Source organism: Lepus europaeus, chromosome 10 (genome assembly GCF_033115175.1).
Source record: "Lepus europaeus isolate LE1 chromosome 10, mLepTim1.pri, whole genome shotgun sequence".
Lineage (NCBI taxonomy): Eukaryota > Metazoa > Chordata > Mammalia > Lagomorpha > Leporidae > Lepus > Lepus europaeus.
This window is the reverse complement of record NC_084836.1, coordinates 6,598,489-6,612,966: the sequence shown is the minus strand read 5'-3', so window position 1 is coordinate 6,612,966 and position 14,478 is coordinate 6,598,489. Positions and strand designations below refer to the sequence as shown.

Genomic DNA, 14,478 nt, shown 5'->3' with positions numbered 1-14,478 from the left:
GACGTAACTAAATGAACAACAAAGCGACATTACAGTGACTGCCGTTTGTTTCCTTACAGGTTAGCGTCAGGAAGCAGAATAGGAAAGGAGGTGTGCATCTGCTCAGTTGCAGACAGGGAAAGCTTCAAGCAAAAGTTGTGCCCAAGAAGCAGGATGTTTTTACATTTACAAGTCATATGTACAAGGACTAGTGTAATACCATGGAGAGGCAGTCAGGCCTCATGAAGCTCTTGGTGTTTACCTTAGTTTGTTTCCTTATTACTAGAGAGTTGAATACAGGAGGCAGGCATAACTGTTGCATACAGTGTATGCAAGCAGTGATAAAGGGTTTGAACTTTGACAGTGACAGGAGGAGAAATTGAGAGAGGGAGAATGATTATGATGGCTCCAAGTGAAGTTAACATAAATTCAGAAGAGAAGCTAGTTTTTTTAGTACATAGGGGTTACAAAATCAAATTACCTTTTTTTTTTTTTAAAGATTTATTTATTTATTTTACTTAAAACTGAGAGTTAAACAGAGAGAGAAGGAGAGGCAGAGAGAGAGAGGAATTCCATCTACTGGTTCACTCCCCAATTGGCCTCAATGGCCAGAGCTGCGCCAGCCCGAAGCCAGGAGCTTCCTCCGAGTTCCCGATGCAGGTGCAGGGGCCCAAGCATTTGGGCCATCTTCCACTGGTTTCTTAGGCCATAGCAGAGAGCTGGATCAGAAGTGGAGCAGCCAGGTCTTGAATCGGCGCTGATATGGGATGCTGGCACTGCAAGCGCCAGCTTCACCTGCTATGCCACAGCACCAGCCATATTTTGTTCTTTTTTTTTTTTTTTCCCGATTTATTTATTTATTTTGAAAGAGAGAGAGACACGGAAATATTTGATCTACTGATTTACTCCCCCTAAGAGCCAGTACTGGACCAGCCCAAAGCCAGCAGTTTAATCTGGGTTTTCCACATGGATGGCAGGGACCCAAACACTCAGGCCATCCTCTGCTGCATTTCCAGGCTTTCAGCGGGGAGCTGGATCAGAAGTGGAGCAGCTGGGACACCAACTGGCACCAGTGCTGGCATCGTACTAGACAGCTTTACCCACTATGCTATGGTGCTGGCTCCAAAGTCAAATTACTTTAAGGACTAAGCAGAAGACTTAAGAAATAGAACTGCTAGGTTTAAAATAGAAAAGAATGGTAAAGAGTCCAGAGTTTTTTGCATAGTCTACCTAAATTTAGAATCAAAAGGTTTTATAGGGGCCGGCGCTGTGGTGTAGTGGGTGAGGCCACCGCCTGCAGTGTCAGTATCCCATATGGGTGCCAGTTCATGTCCCGGCTGCTCCATTTCCATTCCAGCTCTCTGCTATGGCCTGGGAAAGCAGTAGAAGATGGCCCAAGTCCTTGGGCCCCTGTACCCATATGGGAGACCCAGAAGAAGCTCCTGGCTCCTGATTAGTGTGATTTTGGTTATTGCAGCCAACTGGGGAGTGAACCAGTGGATGGAAGACTTCTTTTCTCGCTCTGCCTCTCCTCTGTGTAACTCTGACTTTGAAATCAATAAATAAATCTTAAAAAAAAAAAAAGATTTATAAATACTGCCATTATTCCTAAATGAGGGGCCAATGTTGTGGCACTACAGGTTAAGCCACCTCTTGCAATGCTGTCATCCTGTATCAGAGTGTCAGTTCAAGTCCTGGCTGATTGACTTTCAGTCTAGTTTTCCTGCTAATCCACCTGGGAAGACAGCAGATGATGGCACAAGGACTTGGGCCCCTCCTTGCCACCTATATGGGAAACCTGGTTGAGATTCTTGGCTCTTGTCATTGGCCTGGCCCAGACCAGACTGTTGGGGCAATCTGGGGAGCTAACCAGAAGATGGAACCTCGCTGAGTGATTGATCTTTCCATCTCTGTCTGTCTCTCCCCTCCTTTCAAATAAATATATTTCTTTAAAGGACAAATCCCACAAACCACCAATTTTCTATCTTTTACATAAAGAAAATGCTGAAATACACATTAAAATGCTTTGACATGTCAAACTATAAAATGTCTAGGATTAAATGGTATTGAACTGAATTGAATTAGTCGTGATTTATACATTGAATGAAAGTCCATAAATACCATGTGTGTTGCTCTGATGGACTGGAATGACAAACCTTGTTTAGTAGATACAATCATACTATATGTTTTCTGATACCAGCAGAGGATTTCTTTTAAAATTTTCTTTATAATTAGGGAACAGGAAGAGAATAGTGACACAAGGAAGAGAATACTCTAATCTGAGGAATAAAATTTTTTTTTGTTTCTTGCTCTTAGATGGGAATGATGAGCAACCCCAACCCTTATGGTTCCCCATATACTCAGAGTTCTGGACAGCAGATTGGAGCCAGTGGCCTTGGTCTCCAGATTCAGACAAAGACTGTACTACCAAATAGTTTATCTCCATTTGCAATGGATAAAAAGGGTGTTCCCGGAGGAGGAATGCCCAACATGGTGAGTGCTAATTACAGACTTGTCTCAAACTGGCGTTTTAACAAATGAGTTGTGTTACTTTTTGCACCTTCTATACATACTAGGATTTTTACCCATGAGGAACCCAGTTTAGTAGATGACCCCTGTGAACCTGTGGTTTACTTCATTTTATATGGTACTTTGTTCTTGTGTGTCATGATCAGTAAGAATGCTTATCCAAACAAGAGCCATGTGTGCTGCCATCATGAAGTTATAGGGTTCTGTCATTGAGTACCTTTGGCTGGTGAGCATTTCTGAAGGATAGGACAGTGGAACCTTTCTCTTTGGGAGAAGGACGCTGGCACACAGGATTCCAACTCTCAGGGACCATACTTCCTGATTTTATTTGGTAAATACTACACAAAGCTAACTACTGTCTCAAAAGTTATATACTATTATTTTTCTGTATTTTTTAAATTGACCCATTAAATTATACTTACAAGCAGTGGTTTTGTTATGGAAAATTTTTCAGAAGCTTCTAACATTGATATTTTTCTAAAATAGCTCCATTTCTTGTTGTAAATTTATTGAGTAATTTCCGTTTTTTTAAAAAAATTGATTTAAGTAATTTTATTTGTTTCAGATGTTTTGTTTTTTGCTTTGTGTTACATGTTCACTGCCCTTATTTCAGATAATCAGCTATGTACTAGAGATGTAAATATTAATAAAGCCATATTATTTATGTCTTCAGAAATTGAAAACTAAATTTCTTCGAGAGTTTACAAAAAAATTAATTTTCTACCCACCCAAAACACGCCTTGTCTACCAACAAGCTTCTCGTTGATCTTTTTATTTATTTATTTATAATTTTTTTTTCTTTTTTTTTTTTTTTTTGGACAGAGACAGAGAAAGGTCTTCCTTCCATTGGTTCAAACCCCAAATGGCCACTATGGCTGGTGCACTGCGCTGATCTGAAGCCAGGAGCCAGGTGCCTCCTCCTGGTCTCCCATGTAGGTGTAGGACCCAAGGACTTGGGCCATCCTCCACTGCCTTCCCGGGCCACAGCAGAGAGCTGGACTGGAAGAGGAACAACCGGGACAAAACCGGCGCCCCAACCAGGAGTAGAACCCAGGGTGCCAGCGCCGCAGGTGGAGGATTAGCCTAGTGAGCCACAGGGCCGGTCTTTAAAAGAGACCTAGGCCAGTGTTGTGATGTTTTGGGTAAAGCTGCTACATGTGACACTGGCATCCCTTATAGGCACCAGTTTGATTCCTGGCTGCTCCACTTCTGGCCCACATCCTTGCTGATGGCCTGGGAAAAGCAGTGGAGGATGGCTCAAGTGATTGGGTCCCTGCCACCCACATGGGAGACCTGGCTGAAGCTCCTGGATTAGCCTGGCTCAGCCCCAGGCACCTGTGGCCACCTGGGGAGTGAACCAGTGGATGGAAGTTCTCTCTCTCTAATTCTGACTTTCAAATAAATTAAAAAGCACAATAAAAATCAGGGCCAGCATTCTGGCATGGCAGGTAAAGCTGCTGCCTGCAAAGCTAGCATTCCATTTGAGTACCAGGTCTATTCCCGGCTGCTCTGTTTCCACACTGTCTCCCTGCTGATGGTTTGGGAAAAGCAGCAGCAGATAGCTTGGGTGCCTGGGCCCCTACCACCCACAAAGGAGACCCGGATGAGGCTCCTGGTTCCTTTGTTCCGGCTTCGGCCTGGCCCAGCCCTGGCCATTGTGGCCATATGAAGATGGAACCAGCAGATGGGAGGATCTGTCTTTCCTTCCCTCTCTGTAACTCTTTCAAATAAGTAAATCCTTTTTAAAAAATTATTTTCATTTTATTCAAAAAGCAGAGGGAGGAGGAGAAAGTGTGGGAGAAAGAAACAGAGACAGAGGCCTTCTGTCCACTAACTCACCCCTCAAACGCCATAAGGAAGCCAGAAGCTGATAACTCAGTCCTTGTCTTGCTTATGGGTGGCAGGGACTCAGTTTCTTTTTTTTTTTTTTTTTTTTTTTTTGACAGGCAGAGTGGACAGTGAGAGAAAGAGAGAAAGGTCTTCCTTTTGCCGTTGGTTCACCCTCCAATGGCCGCTAGGCCGGCGCACTGTGCTGATCCGAAGCCAGGAGCCAGGTGCTTTCTCCTGGTCTCCCATGTGGGTACAGGGCCCAAGCACTTGGGCCATCCTCCACTGCACTCCCAGGCAGAGAGCTGGCCTGGAAGAGGGGCAACCGGGACAGAATTCGGCGCCCCAGGCAGAGGATTAGCCTGTTGAGCCATGGCGCCGGCCCTCAGGTTCTTGAGTTATCATCTGCTGCCTCCTAGAATACATATTAGCAGGAAGCTGGATTGAAAGCAAAGTAGTGGCTAGCGTTGCAGTGTAGCAGGTAGAGCCACTGCCTGTAGTGCCAGCATCCCATATAGGTGCCAGTTCGAGTCTCGGCTGTTCCACTTTCAATCCAGCTCTCTGCTGTGGCCTGAGAGGACAATGGAGGATGGACCAGGTCCTTGGCCCCTGCACCCACAGGGGAGACCAGGGGGCTCCTGGCTCCTGGCTTTGGATTGGTGCAGCTCTGGTGGTTGCAGCCAATTATGGAATGGGCCAGTGGATGGAGGACCCTTCTCTTTCTCTTTCTCTCCCCCCCTTCCTTCTCTGTGTAGCTCTGACTTCCAAATGAATGAATAAATCTTTTAAAAAAGAAAGCAGAGTAGCCAGGCATTCTCATGGAATATGGGCATCCTAAGTCTTGAACGTAACACTGCCACTGTTGCTCTTGAAAAACCTGGCAAGGACTTGCTAATCATGCTACCACCTCCTTGCTTTGCTCTCTCCCACTGGGATTTACCATGCCCTTCTCTTTGGTTTTGTTCAGTTTGTTGTGCATGTGATTAATTACATTGTGATGCTTTTTACTTTCTTACTAAATTGAGTTTTATTTATGGTAGGAGCTATCATTTGTTTATATTTGAAAATGTAGCATATTGTAAATCAGCAAGAGAGATTTTAATTTTAAATATCTAGGTCCTTGTTTATTAGGAGTTAGTACATTACACATAACATTAAGTGTCTTTATCATTCTAACCCTTAGGGCCAACAACCTGCCCCGCAGGTGCAGCAACCGGGCCTGGTGACTCCAGTTGCCCAAGGAATGGGTTCTGGAGCACACACAGCTGACCCTGAGAAACGCAAGCTCATTCAGCAGCAGCTTGTTCTCCTTTTACACGCACACAAGTGCCAGCGCCGGGAACAGGCTAATGGAGAAGTGAGGCAGTGCAACCTTCCCCACTGTCGCACCATGAAGAATGTCCTGAACCACATGACGCACTGCCAGTCAGGCAAGTCCTGCCAAGGTGAGTGGGCCCACTGGATGAAGGGATGGATAGGTCTGATACCTTGGTTGTGGTTATGATGTTACAAACATACACATATGTAGTTTAAACTCATCAAAATGTGTACATTAAGGCCGGTGCCATGGCTCACTTGGCTAATTCTCCACCTGCGGCACCAGCACTCTGAGTTCTAGTCCCGGTTGGGGAGCCGGTTCTGTCTCGGTTGTTCCTCTTCCAGGCCAGCTCTCTGCTGTGGCCTGGGAAGGCAGTGGAGGATGGCCCAAGTGCTTGGGCCCTGCACCTGCGTGGGAGACCAAGAGGAGGCGCCTGGCTCCTGGCTCCTGGCTTCGAATCTGCGCAGTGCGCCGGCCGTAGCAGCCATTTGGGGGGTGAACCAAAGGAAAAGGAAGACCTTTCTCTCTCTCTCTTTCTCTCTCTCACTGTCCACTCTGCCTGTCAAAAAAAAAAGTGTACATTAAATGTGTATAATACTTCGTGTATCATTTATAACTCAAGCTTTTTAAAATTCCATTGTCTGGATGCACCACAGTTTATCATTCACCTGGTAAAGGACATCTTGGCTGCATACAATTTTTGGCAATTATAGAGAAGCATACAGTAAACATACAGTTACTCTGATGTCTTTACTGGTCATGTCTGTCTTAACTGTGTATTAGGAAATAATAAAAATTCAGTATCCTTTTAGGAATTTATAGGGATATGGTAGCAGAGGAAGGGTTAAAGGTCTTCCCTCTTTGTGGTGATCCTCATTGAATTTGATTTGCCCCAACATCGCATCCTTTATATATGATTATTTTTAATTTAACTTCACCCAGTTTAATACAGTTTGTGTATGGAATCATTAAAATCCTTTCATAGGCCTGTCTATGTCTGTCGTAACTTTGGGTTAGAATGTGTCCACTCAGCAGCATGTGGGTCATGTAGCATGTTGGGGGGAAATGGTTATAAAGGGAGACCGATTTTCTGTAAATAGCTTGATGATTTTCTGCCTGTTAATTTTAAAATCAGAGTATTAATTAGAGCTACCTGTAAGGATGTTAGGAAGGTGACATGAGTTAACATTTGTAACATCTGTTAAATAATCAGTAAGTTAGCTAGTAATGCGAGTATATAACCTATTCATGGACAATTTTTTTTTTTTCATTAGTGGCACACTGTGCATCTTCTCGACAAATCATTTCACACTGGAAGAACTGTACAAGGCATGATTGTCCTGTGTGTCTTCCTCTCAAAAATGCTGGGGATAAGAGAAATCAACAGTGTAAGTCATAAAATCTTTTGAAGTTTTATACCTAATGTACTCTGAATGTAGATAGAGTACTTCTTGATGATGTGAAATACTTGTGATTACCTGGTGCTATTTTAAATGAAAATGAAATGTGCTGAGTTGAAGGAATGTTTATTTTGGTTTTTCCTCTTCCCATTAACCTCATATTAATGAATAGATTGAACTGCTTTAATAGCTAAAATAAGACCCAAGAACTTTCAAATTCATTCTTTATTTAAAAAAAATAATAGCTGATGCTACATTTCAAGTGCAAGGAAACTTCAGCATTATTGTTCTGGCACTAAACAAGTTGCTGTTTGGTACCTGTGATCTAAATACTCAAGATAGTTTAAAATTATTTAAATAGAAAATTGAGACTGATTTAAAGAAGCACTTAGAGGAAAGTCAAGTAATCCTATGTGAATAGAAATAGGAAGGCCTGGTATTATGGCCTAGTGAGTTAAGCAGCGTCATGCAATGCCAGCATCCCATATGAGTGCCGTTCTGAGTCCCAGCTGCTGCACTTGCAGCCTGGTTCCCTGCTGATATACCTAGGAAAGCGGTGGAAGCCTCTGCCGCTCGTGTGGGAGACCTGAGCACAGAGTTGAGGACTCCTGGCTTTGACCTGGTCCAGACCTGGCCATTGTAGCCATTTGGGGAGTGAGTCAGTAGATGGAAGATCTCTCTCTCTCCCTCTGTCTGTGTGTTTCCCTCTCTTTCTGTAACTCTGCTTTTGAAATAAATCTTTTTAAAATAATAAAAGGAATAGGAAATTCACTTGAGAATTCACCCAGTGAATTTCACTGTTGAAATAATAAATAAAGGGACCATTTCTCTCCTATCACATTTGCAGAAATGATGCTATCTGGTGGCATTTATGTGACTGTAAGATATGCATACACAGTTGACTGTGAGAAGCTGTATGTTGTTTTTACACTAAAAATCCCCTTTGATCAAGCAATTCTATATCTACAAAAAATTTTTAAGAAACTAGTGGGAGACAAGATACATGTACTGTGATGTTTTATAACCAAACAACAATAATTTTGTTTTTTTGAAATTTAATCAAACATGTTAGTCTCTCTTTCTAAACCAACTTTAATCCCTATCTTTTGTCTTCTCTAGCAATTTTGACTGGCGCACCTGTTGGATTAGGAAACCCTAGCTCTCTAGGGGTGGGTCAGCAGTCTACCCCCAGCCTAAGCACGGTCAGTCAGATTGATCCCAGTTCTATAGAAAGAGCCTATGCAGCTCTTGGACTACCCTACCAAGTAAATCAGATGCCGACCCAACCCCAAGTGCAAGCGAAGAGCCAACAGAATCAGCAATCTGGGCAGTCTCCCCAAGGCATGCGGCCCATGGGCAACATGAGTAAGTTTGTGTCCTGGTAATGGGTGTGATGTCAGTTGTGTGTGTAAATGACATCTGTAAATGCTGGACTAAGTCCTTATTTTACCTTTTTATCTATTTTTTCTTTTGCTACATGGTAATTTTCCAAAATTTTTGGATTATAACACATAAGAACCCTTAAAAGTTTATCTACCAGATCATAGCTGCCATTAGTGTATATTTTTCTTGATCTGTTTTTGCATATATGCGTTTACATGTGCAGCAATGGGATCCCATGATTCCATATCTTTAACACTATGTAGATACTTTGATATTCAGTACACAGTATATCCTTTTGAATGTACAAGGAGTCTTCGAAAAGTTTATGGAAAATAACATGAAAAACTATGCATGGTTTTCTTTTTTTTTTTTTTATTTATTTATTTATTTTTTTTTTTTTTTTTTTTGACAGGCAGAGTGGATAGTGAGAGAGAGAGACAGAGAGAAAGGTCTTCCTTTTACCGTTGGTTCACCCTCCAATGGCCGCCGCGGTAGCGCGCTGCGGCCAGCGCACCGGGCTGTTCCGATGGCAGGAGCCAGGTGCTTCTCCTGGTCTCCCATGGGGTGCAGGGCCCAAGGACTTGGGCCATCCTCCACTGCACTCCCTGGCCACAGCAGAGAGCTGGCCTGGAAGAGGGGCAACCGGGACAGGATCGGTGCCCCGACCGGGACTAGAACCCGGTGTGCCGGCGCCGCAAGGCGGAGGATTAGCCTAGTGAGCCGCGGCGCCGGCTCTATGCATGGTTTTCAAAAATACTTTGGACCATGAACTTTTGGAAGCATCTTCATATACTTCATATACATATTCATTGAACAGTCTTTTACAGTTGGACATTGGGATTTCTAGGTTTCTTTTTTCTAATATACTGTACTCAGAAGTCAGAGTGAGAGATCAGCCTTCCATCCACTGGGTCATTCTACAACGGCTGGGACTAGCCTAAGACAAATCCAGGTTCCCAGAGCTCTGGATCTCCCAGACACTCATGCCGTCCTCCACTGTTTTCCCAGGCTCATAAGCAGAGAGCTGGAACAGAATTTGAGGAGCCCCAACTCAAACTGCAAGCTATACAAACAGTGGCCCACTTGGTACACCAGAATGCTGGCCCTACTTGTGTTTTAAACATCAGAAAAGAAATACTTGTGTCGTGGTTTGAGGTTTGTAGCATGCAGAGAAATTACTGTTAATGGAGATGATTGATCAGGAGGAGTAGTGTACCTTTTTTTAAGATTTATTTATTTATTTGAAAGAGTTACACAGAGAAGGAGAGGCAGAGAGAGAGTGAGCTGGATTGGAAGTGGAACAGCCGGGACTCAGACTGGTTCCCATATGGGATGCCAGCCCTGCAGGCAGCAGCTTTACCTGCTGTGCCATAGCGCTGGCCCCCAGTGTACCCTTTCAACAACTGATATTTCTTGAAAGCCTAACCTCTTCTTAAGATAGGAGTAAGAGCAAAAGAGGATGAGAAGGATTCTGGCATCCTAATTTTGGGTCTGTTCATTTCTCTGCTTGTGTGTGATGAAAATTTTGCTTTATAACCATTCCTTTGCTACCAGGCAGTTAAACATCTTATGCACTTTATTTTTTTAAAAAAAGATTTATCTATTTATTTGAGAGGCAGAGGAAGAGAGAGAAGTCTTCCATCCACTGGTTCACTCCCCAAATGGCTGCAGTGGCTGGAGCTGGGCCAATCCAAAGCCAGGAGCCACCAGCTTTTTCCGGGTCTTCCATGTGGGTGCAGGGGTCCAAGCATCTGGGCCTTCTACTGCTTTCCCAACCATAGCAGAGAGCTGAATCAGAAGTAATATGGTTTATCAGCACTGCAGGTGGTGGCTTTACTCACTACGCCACAGCACTAGCCTCTGAGACATTTATTAAAATAGATGTCAGAGGGAACCAGTGCTGTGACGTAACGGATTAAACCTCCACCCGCAGTGCTGGAATCTCATGTGGTACCATTTCTTCTCCCTGCTGCTCCTCTTCAGATCCAGCTCTCTGCTATGGCCTGGGAAAACAGTAGAGGATGGCCCAAGTGCTTGGGCCTCTGCTCCCACGTGAGAGATCTGAAAGAAGCTCCTGGATTCGGATTGGCTCAGCTGCAGCTGTTGCGGTCATCTGGGAGTGAAGCAGCTGATGGAAGACCTCTCTCCCTGTCTCTGTCTGTAACTCTGCCTCTCAAATAAATTAAAAAAAAAAAAAGTCAGAGTTGACCTTATGCAGCAGGCTAAGCCACTGCTTGGGATGCCTGCACCCCATATTGACCCCTGCTTCAGTCTCCAGTCCAGCTGATAGTGGCCCAAGTATTTGTATCCCTCCTACTCATGTGGGGCCATGGGGCACCCACATATAATTCCTGAATTCTGTTGACCTGGCCTATCCCAAGCTGCTTGGGGCTATTGAGGAATCAAAGATTTCCCCCTCCCTCTCGCTGTCTCTCTCTCTTTCCCTTCTACCTCTCTCTCTCTAGAATGCCGCCTTTCAAATGAAAAAATATAACTTGTATGGGAGTGGACGGTGGAATTGTTGTAAATCAGGATAAGCTGCCACTTGCTAAGACTCTGGCATCCCAATCCAAGTGCTGCTTCTAGTCTTGGCTGTGCAACTTCCAATGCAGCGTCCTGCTGATGCGCCTGGGAAATCAGGGTAAGATAGCCCAAGTGCGTCAGCCCCTGACACACATGTCGGAGACCGATAGAGAGCTCCTGGCTTCTGGCTTTGGCCTGGTCCTGGCTGTTGCTGCCATTTGGGGAGTGAACCAGAGGATGGAAGAGATACACATATCCATCTATCAGCCTGCCTCTCTCCTCTCTCTGCATTTCAAATAAATAAATAAATCTTTAAAATAAAAACTTTACATTGGGGCCAACTCTGTAGTGAGTAGATGAAGCATCCACTTGTGGTGCTGGCATCCCATATGGGAGCTGGTTCGAGTCTTGGCCGCTCCATTTCCAATCCAGCTCCGTGCCAAAATTTTTTTAAATGTTACAGTGTGTTTTTCTCTTAAAACATTTTTTAAAATTTAGATATCCCTCACTACTATGTTCATGGTTTTTAATATGTTGTGTTTTGTTCTGAAATTGTTCTTGGTAATGAATTCTTTCTGTAGCAATGTGTGAAGTATTCACTGTACTTAATTACTATTTAAAATGAAAATTCAGCTGTCCCTTAGTATTGGAGGTGGCAAGGATGGCAGTTTCAGAACTAAACCCCCCAACTGTTGTGGATACCAAAATCCATAGATACTCAAGTCCGTTATATAAAATTATGCATTTGTAGATAACCTGCTTACATCATACCCCATATTCTTTCAATCATCTCTGATGACATAGAATACTTAATATAATGTAAATAGTGGTAATATTGTTTTATAGGGAATGATGACAAGGAAAAAAGTGTACATGTTCAGTGCTGGAATTTTTTATGTTATTTTCAATATGTAGAATTAAATCTGCGATGAGGGAACCATAATTTTTTATTTATTTATTTTTAAACATTTATTTATTTATTTGAAAGAGTTACAGAGAAGGGAAGGCAAAGGCAGAAAGAGAGATCTTCTATCCACTGGTTCCCTCCCCAAATGGCCGAAACAGCTGGGGCTGGGCCAGGCTGGAGCCAGGAGCTTTATTCAGGTTTCCTACTTGAGTGCAGGGGCTCAAGAACTTGGGTCATCTTTGCTGCTTTCCCAGCCACATTAGCAGGAGCTGGATCAGAAGTGGAGCAGCCAGGACTCTGGTTCCCATATGGGATGCAGGTGCTGCATAGGCAATGGCTTTACCTGCTAGGCCACATCGCCAGCCCTGGGGTGTTTTTTTTTTGTTTTTTGTTTTTTGTTTTTTTTTTTAATTTCTTTTAAAAGATAAGTTTATTTGAGGGACCAGCACTGTGGCACAGTGCTAACCTGTGGCACAGCAGGTTAAGGGTAGTGCTGGTTGGCATCCTGGCTGCTCCACTTCAAATTCATCTCGCTGCTAATAGCCTGGGAATGCAGCAGAAGATGGCCCAAGTGCTTGAGCCCTTGCACCCACATGGTAGACTGGGTGTAGCTCCTGGCTTCAGCCTTGCCCAGTCCTGGCCGATGGAGCCATTTGGGTATGAAACAGCAGATGAAAGGTGTCCCCCTCCCCCGCCTGACTCTCCCTCTGTCTCCCTTTCTAATTCTGCCTTTCAAATAAATAAATGAATCTTTTAAAAAAAAAAAAAAAGTTTATTTGAAAGGCAGAATGACAAGGAAAGTCAGAAAGAGAGAGAATCTTCTATCTACTGGTTCACTCCCCAAATGACTGCAGCAGCCATAGTTGGCTGAGCCAGACTGAAGCCAGGAGCCAGAAACTCCATCCACTCACAGGTAGGTGATAGGAACCCAAGTACTCAGACCATAGGAAACCAGATGGGAAGCACAGCAGCCGGGACCCATACTGGCCCTTCAATATGGGATTCTGATGTTACAAGCAGCTGAACCGACTGTAGCACATTGGCAGCCCCCAACTGTATTTTAATGTAATGGTATTTATTTATTTTTAAAGAGTTACACAGAAGGAGAGAGACAGAGATCTTCTCTCTGCTGATTACTCCCCAGATGGCTGCAATAGCCAGGGCTGGGCCAGGCTGAAAACAGGAGCCAGGAGCTTTATCTGGGTGTCCCACATTGAGTATCAGGGGCCCAAGCACTTGGGCCGTCTTCTGCTGATTGCAGAAGCAGGGAGCTGGATCGGAAGTGAAGCATCTGGAGTGCGAACCAGCCCCCGTATGAGATGCTGGTGTCAAAGCTTAACCCACTGTGCCACAACACTAGCCTCACAAAAGCTATATATTTCCTGTTACAGCAACCTAAAGTGCATGCTTTTGACATTTTTCTAAGACTAGACCTCAAATGTTAGTGCTGTCAGGTCATATTTGTTGATACTGTTGGAATCCCTTGCAACAGAAAGGACTGGATATCTAATTAGAAATCTGGGAAGAAAATACATCCCAAAATTAAGGACATTAAAAAAAAAAATGTGTGTATATATCCCAACTGTGATTTAAAATCTTAGGTCAAGGCAGATGGTGTTAAGGTGTATCTATTCCCCATTTATTTCTTTTTCTATATATAAAGATTTTTTTATTTACTTAAAGGGCAGAGTTACAGAGAGCAGAGGAGGGGGAGGGGGGGTCTTCAATCCCCAGATGGCCGCAATGGCCAGAGCTGCGCCTATCCAAAGCCAGGAGCCAGGATTTTCTCCTGGGTCTCCCACATTGTACTGGCCCAAGGACTTGAGCCATCTTAAACTGCTTTCCCAGGCCATAGCAAAGAGCTGGATTGAAAGTGGGGCAGCCAGGACTCATTCCAGCACCCATATGGGATGCCAGCACTGCAAGCAGCAGCTTTACCCACTACAGCACGCTGGCGCCTCTACTTCCCATTTCTAACACATGAATACATTTTTTCTCAGGAATTTTATCTTGAAATTTTCAGACCTTTCTAAAAAGGAATAGTCCAGTATAGACCCTGTACATAGCTAGATGTGCTAATGTTTTTTCATTTTTTTCACATTTCTATGTGGACTTGGGTCTTTGTGACTCCTCACTGCTGCTTCAGCACCTATCTCCTCATTATAAGGACATTCTTTTCTATAATTATAACACTTAAGAACTCTTAATTTCCTTCAGTGATATCATATAATGTATGTGCTGTATTTAGATTTCTCCACTTAGCCCCTAAGGTCAACCTTGTTTTTTTTTTATTTTGTCTCCTAATCTAGAAACCATCTTGCCTTTCTTTGTTCACCATGCATTGACTTTTTTCTAAGATTTATTTATTTATTTGTTTGTTTGAAAGGTAGAGTTAGAGAGAAGAGGGGAACAGGAGTGCAGGATCTTTTATTTGCTGGTATACCACCCCCTAGATTGCCGCAACATCTGGGCATGAGCCACAAGTTCCATCAGGATCTCCCATGGAGGCACAGGGGCCCAAGCACTTGGGCCATCTAGCACTGCTTTTCCAGGAGGATTAGCAGTGAGCTGGAGAAGAGTGAAGTAGCCAGGACTACACCCATGATCATACG

The 14,478-nt window shown here is 43.8% G+C and overlaps 1 protein-coding gene across 2 annotated transcripts in view; it reads left to right on the top strand.

Moving 5' to 3' along the window:
• Positions 1-14,478, top strand: part of EP300 (E1A binding protein p300) — an 86,782-nt gene that overhangs the window by 31,991 nt on the left and 40,313 nt on the right. Inside the window, exons 3-6 of one of the 2 annotated variants that reach the window (XM_062202790.1) lie at positions 2,296-2,472; positions 5,519-5,780; positions 6,928-7,041; positions 8,173-8,418. In XM_062202790.1, coding sequence (XP_062058774.1) covers positions 2,296-2,472; positions 5,519-5,780; positions 6,928-7,041; positions 8,173-8,418 — 799 coding nt within the window. The remainder of the gene's footprint in view (positions 1-2,295; positions 2,473-5,518; positions 5,781-6,927; positions 7,042-8,172; positions 8,419-14,478) is intronic. The other variant, XM_062202791.1, reaches the window with a different exon arrangement.